Genomic DNA, 19,135 nt, shown 5'->3' on the forward strand with positions numbered 1-19,135 from the left:
CTAATGTTTGCCACTTCCATAAATATTGCATCATTAACAAGAGATTTTTGAGGATTTATAACAGCAGACACTAATATTGTCTTTTTACTATACGGAAATGTGTTGGGTGTTTTTTTTCAAACTCAGATTACTTTTAAACATATTCTCTGCCTTGCTCTAACAAGGCCTAAAACTACTTTTTCCAAGTACAAGTTGTTTCAACTACTAATGTTTTCAGATGGATAAAAATGACAAACACAGTTGAGAGCAGAGGAACTGATTTACCTAGTCTCTGATAACCAGCTGGTATGGAAATTGTGAACTAGAGCAAGAAATTATACAGAATGCCATACAACAAAGAATCATAGAACGGCTTGGGATGAAGGGACCTTAACAATCATTAGTTCCAACCTCACCATCGTTGGCTGGTTGCCTCCCCTCAGATCAGACTGCCCAGGGCCCCACCACACCTGGCCTTGAACACCTCCAGGAATGGGGCATCCGTAAACTCTCTGGGCAGCCTGCACCATGGCCTCATACATTCTGAATAAAGAATTTCTTCATAATATCTAACCTTGTCTCCCCTCCTTTAATTTAAAACAGTCCCCCCTTGTCCTATCACTATCAGATCACATAAGAAGTCAGTCTCTCTGGTTGATAAGCTCCCTTTGAGTACTGAAGGCTGCAATGAGGTCTCCCCACAGCCTTCTCATCTCCAGGCTGAACAAGACCAGCTCCCTCAGTCTGTCTTCATAGCAGAGGTGGCTTCCTCTGGACCCACTCCAACAGATCCACATCATGTAGAATAATAATTTATTAGGGTAGTTTGAAAACCATTACTATTTTCAATGACATCTTCATTTCAAATAAGTAATAATTTATATGGCATAATTGTTTTTTTCTATCGCTTACATTAACATTATCTGTAGTTTTAATTAAGTAATTCTCAGATATCTTCATCAGCTTACCTATGAAATATCACTAGTGGAAAAAAAAAAATCAATGTCACCTTAAAATTAAGGTTAAGCAGATTATGCAACATTATTTTTTCAGTCATCTGGAATGTGTATGCAACCTTTTCACATTAGCCATACTGACAAAGTGAAAAGTGACGCCTGACACACTGCCATGAATTAATCATTCATTACTGAAAAATCAGAATCTAATTTCTAATTTTATTTATAATTTACATGTTAAATGCTATCATGGAATATCTGTGAAAATACGAAAAACAAAAGACCAGAATATGATACAAAAAATAACTGTTAAGGGACTCAGAGTTGACTTTGACTCAGACAAGAAAAATTCTCAGTATGCACATCTCCCCAAAAATGTACATAATTACTCATTTCTTCATTGCTGAATTGTCTTGCACATATAATATGTATGCAGTTTATGAAAATAAATATGTAACTTATGAAAATAAAATTAAATGCAATTTTTTTTAAGAAACTCATCAAAAAGAAAAAAGATAATATACCTATTAAAACTTCTGAATCTTGGATGTCAAAATTATTAAGCTAATGTTCAAAACTTGATGAAATTAAAGTGAGTTTGGCTAATACTCTTCTTATATACTTTCCCATATTCATAATATTTTTTCTTTGAGAATCTATATATCTCAGTGTATCAAAGTCTTTATTCTCATACTCTTATAGTGCATCTAACACTAGATGCGTTAGAATATATTTTCAGAATGTCTTGTATCTACTACCCTAGATCACAAGCAGGAAAAAAAAAGTAATTTAAGCGTTTACCTTACTATTCTATATTAGAAGCTTGGAAGTAAAGAGTATACAACTCTTTGAAACTTAATGGAAAAAAAGCCCATGAAGCAAGAGTGGTTGCATAACCTTGTGAAAATGGGCAATTTTTCAAAAAAATTTTCAAAGCAATCAGAAGTATTGACTGTTCAGCATAAAAAACACAAGTAGGAAATATTCTTTGCTAACCAAGAAAAGTGAAAAACAAAATGCATGTTTGACTCCACTGATAGGATGATTTGTAATGTTTGATTTCCTTCTCCAAGAAGGAACACCATTTATAACTGGCCCTGATTTCATGCACTAAGAACCTCCTAAAATATTTATCTAAACCAGTAGGATGTGAAATAACAGAATTTCACAGCAGCTGAAACTCCGCTTTTTTTCTATTACAAAAAATGCTACTTGGATCAGACAAAACATACAAGAAACAGGAGCATCCATAAGGAACAGAAATGGTGGCAGCACTATCCTATTTGAGACAAATACGGAGACAAAAATGACAGCTTTGACATCTAATTCAGCAAATAAATCACACAGCTTTTCCATAGCTCTGGGAACCTTGTATAAAGATTTTTAAGCATGTCTCTCTCCTGTCTGAAGAGAACTCCCTAAAAACCGAAAGACCGAAAAATGAGGACAAAGAAGACAAGTACATTACAATAATACAGGGCAGTCAGAAGATGAAAACAACCTGTGGGTCTCACTCTAAGAAAGAAAAAAAATAGTAGGAAATGTAAAACAGAACTCAGGAAAACATAAGGATATTATTTTCAAAATGTAAAATAAAGAGCACATGATAAACTCTGCTTTATTCATTTGCTCTATTCTAATTGCTCTTTAAATTTAAAAGTGAGATGGCTAAAGTAAAAAACACAAACAGACCACTTAAAGTCATTTAAAAATAATCTGTGAAAAAAAAAAATTATATGACGGCAATGAGATCAAACTCTTCCAAAATTCCCCTGCTGCATTCAGTAGCACAGAACCTTTAAGCCAGCAAAGAAGTTCCTCGGGGAACAGTCCATAGATTCAATACAAATGATGCAGCTATTTTAAAAATAGTTGCTAAACAAAACAAAATCTTAATGCACCTGCTGGAGCCTGAGGCACCGCTTAGGAGCTGCTTACAAAGATAATCTCCTACATCAGCACGGAATATTCTGAAGATTTTATGCTCCTCAACACATTACTTTGAGTTTGGGAATTTTTGAAATATTGATATGAAATACAGTATTCCTCTTTTTGTATTATATTCTGTAAATTTGTATCTAAATCACATTATTGGTGGATTTCTTTTAAACAGAGAACTTAATTCTATACTTTTGTTTCAAAGATATTAACAGCATTAATGTCTTGAGTCTTTCTATGACAAAAAGAAGATAATCATTTGAGAAAAGAAGAGTAAAATCTGAAGAGAATCTGTCCCTACAACTTCTAGCTGGACTTTAAAAAAACAACAGTGACTTGGCTGGAAGATTACTTAACCAAGCCAGAATATCAGTATTGATGAGATTGAAAAGAACATCAGCTGCAGTACCTAAGAAGAGTTAAACAGACTCTGCTTTTCCATATTAGATCTTTTCTGAAAATATTACGTAGTATGAACTGTGTAGATATTTTTCTGTCATATACACCAATATATAGAAAGAAATACACACACCATTCTACAAGTCCTGCAACAAATTACAACACCTGCTTTTACTACCTTGGTATATTAAGCATATTAGCCTTCAACTTGATGAGGCTAAGTAACACAGACTCTATTTATGCTAGAATACATATATATGCTGTCTTGCACTACTGAAAGTAGTTCTCTGAAGATATTTGTTGAAATGAAGTTTCCTTGCACATTTCTTGGATGGCTGACCACATAGACATTTGTATTTCTACAAAGCCTTATACACACTGACAGGCTAATCATCAACAGTGCAAAATACAATTACAATGCTACAGCATTACGTGTCCATTTGTTTGAGATCATAACCCTTCAAGTTTAAAAGATTGCAAAAATATTTTACTTCTTACAAAACATTCCATACTTTCCTCCGATATAATAGTTTGGAAGTGGAATCACCAAATTCCCATTAGCCTTAGCAATTCTTCACTACTCTATTAATAAGATATTAATGAATATTTCTGAATACTAACAAACACTTCCAAACACTGGAACATTTTGTCCAGGTACACTGAGGGCTCTCCAACCTTGGAGATATTCAAGTCTTGACTGAGCACTTCTGAGCAACTTGGTCTAGCTGCCTTGCTTTGAGCAAGAGTGGTGGATGGACTGGACAATCTCCAGAGTTCTCTTGCAAGGTCATCTAGGCTGTGATTCTGTGAGAAAAAAAATTCATCTCATAAGGCAGTTGGTTGCTATCTCTTTCTTGTAATTGCCACTGCCATTTCAGTGACACCACAGCATACAAAACTCCATTCCAACATAGTAGGAGCGATTTTTTTTTTTTTTAATAGAAACATCCCCAAACGTTACTCAAATAAGCAAACTCATGCACACACTAATACATTTTTAAGTTACACTTTTCTCCTCTGTGATCTCTGATGGTTCTCTATTTTTAATTCTGCCTCTGAAACCTCTCTCCAGTTTTCTCTCCTAATGGGTGAACAAGGAAATCTGCTTAGCCTTGAAGCCAAAGCAAAGTTGGGAAGATTGGTCTGGAATTAAACAGAATACATGAATGCACACATTATTCCCACACATTTGTCTGGAACTAAATAAAAGAGATGAATATAAACTTATCTTAAAAAGAGATGAATATAAACTTATCTTACGGAAGAGTCAAGACTCTTTGGGGGCTGGAACTAGATATCTTTAAGGAGCCTTCCAACCTAAGTCATTCTAAGAAGTAGTACTTAAAAGGAAAAAAAAAAAAAAAAGTAAGGTCTGTGCTTAAAATTTTAAACAGATTTGAAAAGACATTAGGTTAATAGAAAGACTAAGAAAACTGGCCCTTTGAGAAAAATAAGACTCAGGTGGCCTCCCATGAAAATTCACATGGTCATTAAGAAAGATGACCTTTCCTCTTCAGTAGCACAGAAACAGAGGAGATGAATAAGGTATGAAGAATGCTCTTGCAAATGCTTTTTCAAATCTTCTTCCAAATGATTGTATATTAACTTTAAATTCAGAATAGTTAGTTTAAAAATTACAGTTTTGCCCTTTCTAAACACGTAACTAAATTTCTATCAAGATAAGGCCTACAGAATTTCTTCTTTTCCAAATCTCTAATGTGATGAGAAGTATCTTTTATTTTCTAAGAAATATAAAACATTTGTCAGCTTTCTTTATGCGAGAGAAAAATACTACAGAGAATTTAAAACAGGTATGATGTTGACTAAAAGATACCTAAACTGCTATCTGCAGAGAATTAAAGAGAAGAGTCACAGGAAAAGAAAACCCAATATAATAGAATGTGAAATGGGAGATCAATTACTATCTTCTTTTAGTCAAAATGCCAATCAATAAGCCACGATCATTCTGGCACAGAAATCCCATTCAGGACAGATTTATAAAAAAAAAAAAAAAAGAATCCCCTTATCCAGCTGCATGGAAAAACTACTGCTTCCAAAAAGCTGGTGTCATTTAATTTAAACCCCACAAGTACATTTGCCTCTACCCTCGAGAGTTTCATATGGGATGATGCTTGAAAGAAAACCAGAACAGAAAGAAAGTGAAGACTTACATCTAACATATCTCACCAGTGGGAGAGGAAAGCAGAAGTGTTTAGAGTAGGAGTGCATCTCTAAAGAGCACCAAGGGAAGGCTGACAGACTGAGTCCAAAAACAGTATCAAATGAAGAAGCCTTGCCAGCTATTGTAGCACTAAAATTTAACAAAAGGAAGTCTGCATATCTACCCAGAAAATTCTGTCAAAGGCATTTTTTGAGTATAGCTCAGCTCATCCGAGCTAAAGTGGCTTTGAGTAGTCAGCAGTCACACTGCCAAGAGGATCTACTAATCAAAGATTCTGATACACGGCAATCCTCCAGTAACACTAATAAGATTTTTTATTCATGCCACAGGTTACTACTATTAATATTACATCAAGTGGTAGATGCTTATCTAGCTTGGTAGGTTATCTTACACTCTCAGATAAATGCCAGGGTAATCATGTTAACCAGATGCCTTCTTGTCTCAAGCTGACACCAAAATGAGGGCCACATTCATAAAATCTTCCAATAAATCATTCAATCAATCAATATTATTTTCTTGAATGGTCATTTTTACGCCGCAGTGCGTGGAGCTGTTCTGAATAATACAGATAAGCATCATGGAAACAAGCTCATCAAGCAAAAAAATCCACATCAACAGATCTTGAAGCAAAGACTACAAGCTCAGGGCATTGGAGAGGAAGCTAGGATGTAAACTCAGCCAAAGTCTGTCAGGACAGTCAGAGGAACTTCCTCTCCATGCATTTTTGCATCAAAACAATGATGCACCCATAGGCTATTTCAACAACAACAACAACAAAGATGATCTTTTAGCAGCAGAGAATGCACTCAAAATTCAAAGATCTCCCTTTCATGCAGAATTATTCCTTAAGCATATCCATTTGTTGCAGTACATAAGCACCCTCTTTCAGAAGCTTCCACCTGGACCAGCCAGACTAATTTAAAAGACATATCATTTACTGACTAAAAACCCATATAAAACAAGTTTTGTCCACATTGCAAGGAGAATTATAATTTTATTGCAGCTCTAATCACTAGTTCCAAAACCTAGAATTTTAGCAATATCATTACAGTATAAATAAAAGTTTAGTGTAGGACTCATGTGGTTAACATTCTAATTCCTGGCCATGTATCTGGCAAATCACTTTACTGCTCTGTGCTTCAGTATCTCCATCTGCAAAATGTGAATAATACTACTGATTTCCTTTGTAAAACAATTTGAGAGCTATTACAGGAAAGCAATATATAGGAGTAAGGCACTGCTATTTCAACAGTTGATTTTTACACAGAAACCTTTGTTGAATCTATTGTTTGATTAGGATTAATGAGATCATTCCTTTCTTCACTATTATTCACTAATATCTATCTTTTCTACACTGTAATACAAAAGATCATTGGACTGGGGAAGTTTCAATTGCTAGTTTTATCTGCCTTGCAAGTGGAACAATTAATTTAGTTGCTCAAAGCAGGACAGAAAAGATCTCTCTTTTGACACCTGAGCACAAAGATAAACCCCTGTTATATTTCAGAAATCATCAGTCTAATATTTTTCTCTTAATGGTCTGTTTGTAGACCTTAGCCTGTTTATCAGGAAAAGACTAATTTGTTATAGCAAGATCAGTGAGAGAAATGTTACAGTATCCAAAGACATTTGCATGTTGTCTTCTGGTGCAATTCTTACTGGGAACATTTGGTCAAGTACACACTGCAAAGTACGTCCCTAGCATCTGAGGAATGCAAAAAAACTGCAAATATACATCATGTCTGTCTCAGAGGATTAATTTCTCTCAGGCGTGCCCAAAACTTCCTGAAAGAGCTTCCATGGAAAATTCATCCTTGGAAGACCGAAAGAGCATTCATATAGTGAGATTCTGGCAAAATTTCTCTCTGAGTAGACAGACAAAAGAGTCTGAAGAGCACTGGTTCACTTGTGGTATCAGATTAAAGTGAAAAACAGGCCAACTTGGAAAGTTGACAAACAAACAAACAAAAAAACCAAACACCAAAAAGCAATAGCAGCCTTTTACACCTCCTAATCTCAAGATCAAAAGAGTAGATTTCTGCAATAAAAAACTAAATTTATTTCATTTTCTTTTATTTTTGCTTATCAGAGAGTGTAAGTAAGGAACGAGCTTGGCAAAGCCTTTAAAGCTATGAGGAAATGTAGTATTTTCCTGCTTAACACTGAACTTTTTACTCTTCAGTCTTCCACCAAAGAGGCTTTGAAGCACAGACCCTCGGGCATACCAGCTCTCCCTTTAGTTTAATATAAGATCAGAGACGTCTTGAATTAGCAACTGGAATGTCTCTTCCAAAGAAGTATCTCTCCCTTCCAAAGAACAGAAGACAACCATACTATGTGAAAAATACTGTGAAAAACACAAGACCCATCATAACAAATTAAAAACATATAAAGACAAGTAATTTCTGTGGTAGTGTAGTGTAACAGCTATTAGCATTACTAATGCATTTATGATTGATAAGCTGTGTGTATTTCTCAGGTAAGAGAAGACATAGACAAGTGAATTTCAATTATTAAAACACCCAATTCACAGATTGTGAAGAATCTGTTTGAAATGCTTACTGAATCTATCTGAAACAAGGCAGAAACGTTACTTATACAATACCAGATCACAGATTGAGGAACACATATGAGGCAAGGCAGGCGCACCAGGAAGGACATGCCCTTAATTGATCAGGACATTGAAAGCACCCAAGCAGAGATTACATTGCATTTAAACTAATAAAAACAGATCATTGTTTCTTTCTGCTTCAGTGCTTTCTCTCCAATCTTCACCATCAGTGCCTGAGATATGTTCTACTGTAACACAGATATGGGTGAAGGTATTTCAAAAAATAAAGCTTGTTTCTCCAGATATTGCCTACCAGAACTCTCACAGAAACAGGGTACAGCCCTGTAACTACTTATATATAGATTTCCCTAAATTTACTTTATATTTAGAGACACGGGGTCATATGAATGACTGGAATGAAACATTCTCATTTTGAAGAAATACTCAATGCAGTATTTGTGAAAGGCCACCCTTGAGCTCATTACCTTTAATAAATACCTTTTTTGTGTGTGTTTAATTTTACCATCAAATTAACTCAGGGCAGAAACCATACCTTCAGCCCACTAATATAGAGAGTCCTGACATCATGCACAAGTGAAAATCCAACCATGACAACACTTAGAGGCAATTTTCTGTGTGCTTTTATTTAAACAGAATATTCTCACCTCGATTTCATCCCATTTCAGGTCCACAACTTTCTGTCCCGCCCTTGGCTGCCACGTAGGTAGCGTCACTGTTGCTCGTGAGTGAGGCAGAATGACGTCAGGCTCCAGCGTGGAGGTGACAGGCTTGCTTTGTGGAGGAGATGATGCCTCTTGCTGCTCGGGGAGCGGAGGGCTGTGCCGAGAGTGCTCGCAGTTCGCTCCTTCATAACCATCACTGCAGGCACAGAGGTAGCCATCCCCACTGGTGCTGCAGTTACCATGGTGACAGGGGTTGCTGGCACAAGGGTCTGAAATGAACTGAGGAAAAAAACCATCATGTAGGTCAATCACTGCATATAAAAGATTTATTTATGAGCTTTAGAAACACCGTAAAACAGGATTCCTTCCCCCTTCTGTATTTACCTTCCAAACATATTTAAGAACCAAGTTCATTTTTGATACGACTTCAAGGAAGAAAATTCAAAGGATTAAAGAAGAATATTAACTAATCTATATTCATCGCTGCTCTCAGAATACTCCATGCAAAACTCACTGTTAACACATCCAAGCAACGTGACAAACATGAAGTACGAGCATGGCTACCACTCACAATCTGTAATTTTCAAAACAAACTTTGGAGTAATCTGACCAGGGAAAACACCAAAACCTATAGATGTGAGGCAGTAACAGCAGTGGGAATAGGACACAGAGCTCACACAGGTCACCGTGTCAGGAAGTAGCTGTGCATTGTCAGAGCTAAGTACATCATGTAATCCTATTTGTGGACATAAATTCAATTTTAAAAAACAGCTGGGCCTTTTGCCTGTACTTCATTTAGTGCGCAGCAGTTTCAGAATCTTACTCATTCTGGTGCTGAAAACTTTGTAACAGAGAAGAGGAGAAGCTTCTTTTTAAGGCAGCATTTGTAATAGATTAGAACAAGACAGAGCTCAGCAATGTGAGAAAAATCATGCTCTATGCTCGCCTGCTTCCTGCTTCCAGCCTTAGATTTATCCACAGCTAGCTTGTACACCATTTCTAAGGTCATCATTGACTGGAAGGCTGTATGCCTCTTCACTCCTCCATGCTGATGCTTGCCTCTACAACATACAGAGAACATCTACAGACCACTCCCAGGTTTCACCTGATGAGCTCAGCCTCCTGGGACAGGATAGACCCTCCATTTCTGGTCACCCTCACAGCGCACATTCCGACATTTAGCACTGCTTTTTGCCAACACATCAGTGTTTTTGTTTATCCTGCAAATAGCCTCCTCATAGCACCTATGAAATTTTTGCCTTAGTCAGAGCTACATCACACTGCTGACTCACTGTCATCACTTGAGCAGCTAACACAGACAGGCAGTTCCCTTGATTTGTCCTCACACTAATAATCAATCCACCACTGCAAACAGACACATCATTTGTCTCGACATGCAAATTTCAACCAAGTGTCCCAGCCCCCAAAGTTAGCCAGTTCTTTCCTGCACAATATCCCACTCCTTCCCTGATTAAGCAATGCTGCTTCTTATTCTATTTCTCACTACAGCACCACAGTTAACGATAGTTTTAACAAATGTTTAATAGTAAATAAGAATTATGTAAGCTGTATATATCTTTAATGCTATAATTGCCATCCCTCTAGAAATAACCAGGAGTAACTTCATTGTTAGCAAAACATATCAGGCGCTTAAAGTCCATAATTTCAGAATCTTTGGGGACAAAGTAATTACTGGGTCTACACTTGGAATTTTCCCTTCCCTTCTGTTCAAAGCCCTGGTACCAGGGCACCAAATCCTAATATTAACTCTTCCTTTTCTAACACTGTGCTTTTGATTACCTTGGCTGGAACTTTTCCTTTTAATGGAATTTTTGTGTTCCAGCCTCTGTAATAGTTTTTGAACAGCAGAGGAAGCATTATTATGAATGTCAACTTTGGAAACAGTTAATTATGAATGTTAGATTTTTTGCTGACTGATGCAGAAGAGTTAGAGGCCACACAAGAAAATCTAAATATATCTAATATATCTGTCTAAAATATACAGTATGCTCATTTATCTTGCCGTTCAGTTGTAGCTATGGATGTTATTTACTTTGCATGGGGACACATCTCATACATATTAGGTGACACATTAGACATCAGGCACAAGCTCTGACTCTCTTCACTTTTAAAAACAAAGTGCATATTGAATTTATATATACTTCACATATCAAGAATCAAAGTGTGGATTTTTATGACAAGGTTGGCTTAACTCCTTAAAGCTTCTTTCTCCTTCAAATCAGCAGAATAAGTAAATTCTTAGAGAACACTTTCTTGATCAGCAAAATCATAGCTATATATGAGAGAAAAGAAGAAGGAAAGGGGAAAAGGATTTCAGGAAGAAACAAAACCCAGTTCTGTTCTACAGTTCACCAGCTATATTTTAAGCTTGCTCTCGCTTCCAAGCAGCAGAATTTTTCACAACACTTTCCTATTAAGACTGCTGAAGAAAAAATTATTTCAGGGTTAAGAAAGCCCAGACCAAATCCAGTTTGCAGCAGTTTTTCTCATTCCAGTGGCTTGAACTAGATTTGAGTTTCAAAGACACACAGTTCTCCTACTGTTGCATAAGCTCTTCACTCACTCTTTCACAATCTATCCAAACTCACATTAACTCGTTTTCATTAATGAATCAGCATTCATTCCATTCTGAGGAAATTTAATTGTTCTTGTCACACTTGAAATGTTAACACAAAAGGAAACAAGGTTCCACAAAGGGCACTTCTTTTCCTCTCAAGTCAATATATCCATTCACTTTATGATCAAAATAATCAAAAGCGCACTGTGATGGACATGTACATGCTGTAAACTGGCTTGAGCTTGTCCAAGAGCTGAATGGAAATGGTTGTGCTCAAGATAAGCAGAGGTTATTGCAACGTGCCACGCACTGTGTGCCTCCGGAACTGTCACTGACAGCCCACACACATCAGTGAAAACATTTAAGTCTGTTTGGTTTACATGAAGAATTAAAATAGATGAGTGTAGATGGAGAAGTTCACCATGTGCTTTCTCAGAACTGAGCTTTATGAAGTACTTCACAAGATTTAAAAATATGAATCTCTTTTCTTAGTTACCATTAATTCTATAGCTCTTATTTTTTTCTTTCATGAAGCTTATCAAAACAAAGGCAGGGCAGAGAGGAGCGATCCCCTCCCATGTCCTGCTGCCACCACTCCTTCAATACAGCCCAGGACGCAGCTGGCCCCCTGGGGTGCACACTGCTGGCTCATGTCCACTGCTACACAGAGAAAAGGAGGATGCAAGTAACAGGAATTTGATCACTGGCTATTTGTACAAGAATGTAACATAACATTTACCAAAAACTTTTTTTTAAAAAGATGTGGAATTTTAATAATCTTTATTGAGGAAGTATAATTAGTATGTAGGTCTCTTGTTTTCATCCCCATTTCTTCATTTAGTAGTCTGCCTGTTTTCATAATACACTCATTGACTAAATAGGTATAGTTAGCAGTTGCAGTACCTAGGTGACAAAGCCGAGTTAAATTATAACATTTATTGTAAATAATTACTATTTCATAAGCCTAAACAGATGTAATTTGTTGAGCATTTTTCCAACAAAAATCCTAAGATAGATGCATACCAAGGTGACCTTGATACTGCAGTTCATTTTCCAAAGGCAGATCAAATATAAACACAGGTATGATACAAATGGTAGGCTTGTATAAGAACCAACTCACAAACACAGATTGTTCACCAGTCAGTCCAATTCTATCCTAAGGTTTTAGTTTCAGATAAAACACTGCAAGATGTATATCTGCAAGATATTTTCACTGGTACTCTTTGTGGAGGCACCAATCTGTCATTTAATGCTCATTTGGTGTCTCTTCAGCGTAGTCCCTCTTGTTCTGCCTGGAGACACTTAGGACGCCTCAGAGAGCTTAAAGAAATAAAAAGGTAAATCTAAAAAGAAGGCCAAAATGAACTGCTGAACACTATGCAAAGTCTTTCTCCCACCTGCAACTCTCCTCTTAGATGTGTTAGCACGAAATAGTTTCGTGAGAGAGTTTGGCTCTCTTTTTAATATCACTTCCTGCCATCACAGACAACACTACACCATCTTCCAGCTTAGCTTCAGTACAATATGAAAAGAACAAAGTCCAGCCATTAATTAGGGATTCAGCTAATTGTTCAAATCTGTTCTATGCACTGACTGCTAATCTGTTAACAAAGCCAAGCTGCCCACAGCAATGTTACAGGCTGCCATTTCACGCTTGTCAGTAGCCCCTAATGCCTTCAAAACAATGGTAGGATATTAAAAGTCAGCAGAGTCCAAAGACCTCCAGCTTTGGCTCCCTGAGATGGTTTTTCCAGTTACAGGATGAAAGCTGCAATTTTCAAATACGTAAATTGAATTTAGCTGGTTGGGATTTAGACTAAATGCATCAGTTTGCACACATTCAGGTAAGAAACACCTTAGGAGAGATTTATATCAGTAGAATAAACTGGCATCTCTGTTGCTGAAGAAATGTTCTAACATAGAAGCAGAAAACCAGGTAGAGATCACGGGAAATCCACCCTGTATAACCTCCATCCTACATCACCAGCACTGAAAAACGATCAGATGCCTCAAGTTCAAACTATGCACTGTACATTAAAAGTTATCAATTTTTGAATACAATAGAAAGAAAAAAGTTAAAATCTACAGCCTTAAGATATTATCCGTTTGTTTGAGATACAATAAAAATAAAAATTTTTGAAACTGTTTTTTAAAGCACAAATGAAAAAAAATGGAAACAGATTTAGATCTTCTACGTAGCAATGAAAATAAAGATTATCTAGAAATGTAATCTCTTCAGAAGAATGCCTTAGTTATCTTCACCCTGTGATTTAAACACAGACTGATTCAGACCTTCAATCCACTGAAGTTTTAAATTCCATTCTATCACACATTCAACATTTACATGAATTAGGAAATGAAAGACAAGAAAATAAGAAAATTGAGACGACAAAAAAAAAAATCAGCTCCTCCAAAGAGAAGAGTGTCCACGGAAGAAGCATTAGAATGAGTGTATTAAGCAAATAAATGCATTTTATTTTAAGCAAATATTTTTTGTGATATAATGTGACTCAAGTAAGAATTTAGGTTCAATTTCTGGTTCTCAGAAACATCCAACGCAACCTGAGAACAGTCAGACTCCTTTTCCTTTTCTCCGTCCTATTAAACAAAAAAAAAAAAAAAAGCTCCCTGTCTCTTTTCCAACTGTAAAATTGAGATAATATTTCTTTCCTCTCATCACTTTTGTTATCTGGATAGAACAATTTTTTTCAAAATGTGAAGCACAAAAGGATAGAAGCACTCCACAAATAGGAACTCTCAAGCAGGAATGAATACAAGTAAATAAAAGAATGCAATAAATCTCAACACAGCAAGGCTAAGCCTGTCACCTATGGGCTTCATGTTAGTTTCTTTGTTTTTCTTTCTTTCTCTTCTGCTTGGTTTCTTCTGAACACTTCTGTGCTCAGACAAACAGCAGCGTTCAGAGGAATACCCAACTATAAGTCTCCAAAGTTAGCAAATATTTCTAACTTACCAGTTCTTTTCTAATCCTTAAAGGACAGCAAAATCCTATTGGTATTGCATGCATAAATACTACATGTCATCAAAACAAAGTGTCCAGAAAAAAAAATGAGTTGAACAGCAGTTTAATTTTCCAACTGTGATCAAACAGAAATATTATTAAAAATATTAAAATTATTAAAAAATAATAAAAAATAAATACAGTAATAAAATTAAAAGAATCATTGATGCACTGGGATTATGAGCATTATAATGAATGGGATTGTTTCTTATGAATTTAAAAACTAACTAATGTCAGTATCTTGGTGCACACAGGCTTCTCAACCTTAAGCATTCCCAAAAATCTACCTCAAATCACCTTTACATATGTTTAAGGACACTACTGCTACTTAAAATATAGTAATTGTTCTGCCACACAAGGAAAACTGAAGTACCATGTTATGATGAAACTGCCTCACAGAGTGCGGTGATCACTTGCACCTGATCATATACACCAAGTCCACAAAGGAATCAGAATGTCACAGTTTGCCAAATTAGGGGGAAAAAAAAGTGTCTACACAGTGTTATTTCTAACTAGAAAATGGCTATTCGCTATGAATTGCACCTGGGTGAGCCCTGGGTATCGTCCCCTTTAGAGAATAGGGAGGCCACAAAGATATAGAAAGCGCTGTCCTGGAAGCCACAACAATCAGGGCTTTGTTCCCCATTCCTGCACACAATTTGAGCAAGAAAAAACACTTACATATTGCATAAAACACAGATATAGCAACTACATTAGAAACAACAAGCTGCAACATAGAGTGCGAATGAGTCAAGCTCTAGAAGGCTCATGCCAAGAACTGTATCTCACCAAAATGACAACACAGGTCACGTCCTTTGAGAAGTAAACATTTACTGTTTTCCTTTAGTGGTTCCACTCAATGCCCCAGCCCACCAGGAAAGGCATCAATTAATGCAAAAAAGAAGAGAAACCTTTATCGGATAATTTAGAACATGATCACTTGAACCACTGTTAACTGTGAGCATTTTGGATTGCTTCCAAGCTGCCATTCTCATTCTATGAGTTTTGAATATCCAGAGTAATGTAATGAAACTGCCAGAGAATGTAATAAATGGGTAGAAAACATTTTCTTTACTTCAGCGAAGCAGCAAAGATGCCTACGGAAATTGCCTGTTTAATTGACACCAAAAGCATGGCTGCCTAAATCTATTTGAAAAACTAGCAAACATAACAAGGCAAATTTTAACCAGCATGATAGATTTTTAAAACAGAGAACCAGCAAATGAGTAAGTTACCCTTGCATGGTAAGTTAGCATACATCAGCTGCTTTGCTTTACCTGTCCTCAGGCATATTCAAATAACCACAAAATAAATTGAGATCACTTTCCCTCTGCCTCAACAAAAGGAAAATATCTACTTCCCACTAAGCACAGAGTACTGCCAGATGTGAGCATGCACATAAATAATTATTGAGAAGCACCTTGTAGTTCTTCCTCAGCTCTTCTCAGCAGATTATTTTTAATACTTTATATATATATATATTCCTCTATCCTGCTGGGAAAGGCCATTCAAATTGTTTGCTGTTTGTGTTGATACAATAAATTGAATATTACATTTCCAGCACACGAGCTAAACCAACTTACAGTTCTTCTTCAATTTCCATACTTAGCAGAGACGTTTTTTATAAACAAAATGAAGTCAAAATATCCATCCTGAAAATAAGATAGATCAACTATCTATCAGAAATTATATAAACATATAAATCTGTGGAGATTAGCAGTGAGGTTTTTTGCCTCAGCATCATCTCATTTTACCCTCACTAGGAGTTGGCAACCTACAGGATAATTGTTAAATAGGATGTCAGTGGCTCTCACATTACCAGTGGTAAAACTGATGGGTAGTTCTGAAGAGAATGCATTAATTGCGTTACAGAAACACATCACATTAGTCTGTTTATGCTATTATTTCATTATGAAAACGTCACACAGTGAAAGAATTATCAATAGTGTCTTCATTCATAATACTGTTTTCCCATTTTAGAAGTATTTTTTCTTGAGCAACAGCAGGGTGCACAAAATATGATGAGAAATTATGATAAGCAATGATATGAAAATTCATAACATTTTACTTCTCAAATGAACATTCTATTAGTTTCAAATACGTTATTCACTCATGAGTAACTGAAATTCATTATATGCCATTCCTAAAATATGAACTCCTTATATTATTGGAGAATTTATTAATTGATCTTGAAAAATAACATGTACTATTTTATTTAAAAAATAGCTAATATTCCAATCTATATGCAAAGATTTAAAAAAAAATGTAAACAAAACACCAATTCAAATTAACTTAACTTTGAGGTTTAACATATGGGTCATTGCCTAATTCAAGCCTAATTAATGTTACTTCAATATCTTAAGGTTCTGCAACAAATACAGTTATGATGAGATTGGGGCTACCATAGGAGAAATAAACTTCCAATATTTTTATGAAAGAAGAATTCCTGAGCACTCTGCTACTGGGATTTTCATAACTGACTATGGAAATTACTCATCTATTCTACTGAAAGTAAAAAGAACTTGAAATCCTAAATATTTTTCTGTTTTAAAAACAAGAGCATACTACAACCTCTATTCAGGTACACAACATTTTACAGAACCTACTGTTTGTCTCTCCTTAAGAGCTTTGACCCCAGCAAAATGGTCAAGCCAGATTTGGTTTACAATAGAAGATAGTAATAGGACAAGGGGGAATGGTTTTATACTAAAGGAGGGGAGAAGTAGGTTAGATGTCAGGAGAAAGTTTTTTCACTGAGAGAGTGGTAAGGTACTGGCACAGGTTGCACAGAGAGCTGTGAGTGCCCCATCCCTGGAGGTGTTCAAGGCCAGGTCGGATGGAGATCTGGGCAGCCTGAGCTGGTGCCTGGATCTAGAGATCAGCAATCCTGCCTGCAACAAGGGAGTGGGAACCAGGTGATCTCTGAGGAGCCTTCCAACCAAAGCCATTCTATGACCTCAAAAATAACAAAACTTCATTTACAGGCATTGTATAAACTAGTAACCAGATGGAAAATCTTTTTAAGTGCCCTAACTGCTGAAAAGATCGCAGCATATGCTCACACTTAAATATACAGCAAGAGAGTACAAGACAAAGTGCCCTTACAAAGAACAACAGTAACAACTATGGTAGATGCCACAGAAAAATGAGAACACATCAGCCAATCTCAAGACACGAGTACATATTAAGTAATAGTTCATTAGTTCAAATACTAATAGCATTTCTTGATTTAGACACCTGAGGCTTCAGACATTTACAGATGAGTTAAGACAAAAATAGGCACATAGTTGTCACAAGAGCAACAAGAGCAAATAACAGTCATGCACTAAAGCTGTGAAGTTAAACTATGCACAGCACATAGAATCCTGAAAAACTCAATGGATGTGACAATGGGCTACTCTGCTAGCTTTTGCCCACAGGAGGCCGCGAAAAGAGGAAAAGATAATAAGTAGGCAGAGTAATTAAAGAGGTGTGACATGATCAGCATTTCGTTGATGCCATACTTTCCAAAACAAGTATGAACAAACAAAATCTGGGGAGTGTGAAATGAAAAGTAATCATAACTTGAAGCTACAATAGATCAAAAAGAAGACATTTTACCACCTGAGACATTTGGCAACAGAAGATGTTTATAAACCTGGTCAGATAGAGGAGCATTTTAAATAACATTACAACCAATGTTACTGCTCTCGGTTAGGTAATGCTGGAAGAAATGTAAAGCACAGGTATGTGGTCTCCTGGTTTTTTATTTCTCATACTTAAACATTCTGCCAGAGCATAATGAGATTAACTCTCCTTTTTATGTTTTAAAATAGGGTCAGAGACAATGGCGAAAAGTCAGTGTCTATATCTCCTAACCAAAGCACCTGCCATATAAAGAACAATGTCCAAAGAGTTTCAAGCCAACATTCAGTTCCTGATTCCTGAAAAATTTATCATTTTACTGCAAAAGTAATGAGATTCAATATTTGAATGACAGTGGGAGCAGAGGTAAGAGTACAAAATTTCTCCACCCCTCTGTGCTTGCTCACCATCACTCAGTCACATTGGCACCCATCCCCATCCTCTCGCTCTTGGCCCTGTGATTCTTGCTCTGTGAAAGCAGTTTGAACTACAACATTTTATCTCACATTCTGTGACAGGCTGAGTGAACTCAGTTGATTCCTGGCAGCTAACACACAGTAACTTGTTAAGAGATGACAGCAGCAGCATATGCCTACACCTTCTGAATAAGACAATCTTCAGATGCATAAAATAGGTCTCTGTATACACTGGCTAGGGGCAGTGCTTCCTTTAACCCCAGCTGAAATAGCTCTTGTGCCCAAACTCTTTTGTCATCATTGAAGCCAGTAGAACATCCTTTCGGGGGTATTTTTAAAAATCAAATTACCTTGCGATCCCAAAGTCCTTCTAAAATTATTATTAGAAATAAACTCAATGATGACTTACATAACATACAGTTACTGTTGTTAAGGGATTTATCTTTCTAGTTAATACTAATACAATCTTTCTAATGAGAAGTTTTGATTATTTCCTTTTTTTTTCATCCTCTAGATCAGTCTCATGTCTCTACTTCATAAATACAGACTTTCTATTTCTTTAGCACAGAGGACTCCAGTTTGAATTTTCTTATCACAGATACTGAAACTACCTCAAAAATCTCTGGTGGAGGGAATTGAAATTTTCTATTTAGCCCACCCCTCTAGAACAGCAGATCCAATCTCAAGTCTCCTGCAGTTGCAGGGAACCTGTCATTACAAAGAGCAGAATTATTCCTCTGTGTGCTTACTAATTTTTTTTCTCTCAGCCGCATCAGAGATAACAAGCAGAAAGTTGTTTGTCATAAG

At 36.4% G+C, this 19,135-nt stretch overlaps 1 protein-coding gene across 1 annotated transcript in view; it reads right to left on the bottom strand.

The window, feature by feature from the left end:
- The window catches only part of DNER (delta/notch like EGF repeat containing), a 109,245-nt gene that overhangs the window by 57,795 nt on the left and 32,315 nt on the right, over window positions 1-19,135 (bottom strand). Inside the window, exon 2 of the mRNA XM_085233135.1 lies at window positions 8,671-8,967. Within this exon, the coding sequence (XP_085089261.1) occupies window positions 8,671-8,967 (297 nt within the window). The remainder of the gene's footprint in view (window positions 1-8,670; window positions 8,968-19,135) is intronic.

This window comes from Meleagris gallopavo, chromosome 11, assembly GCF_905368555.1.
Source record: "Meleagris gallopavo chromosome 11, MGAL_WU_HG_1.1, whole genome shotgun sequence".
Lineage (NCBI taxonomy): Eukaryota > Metazoa > Chordata > Aves > Galliformes > Phasianidae > Meleagris > Meleagris gallopavo.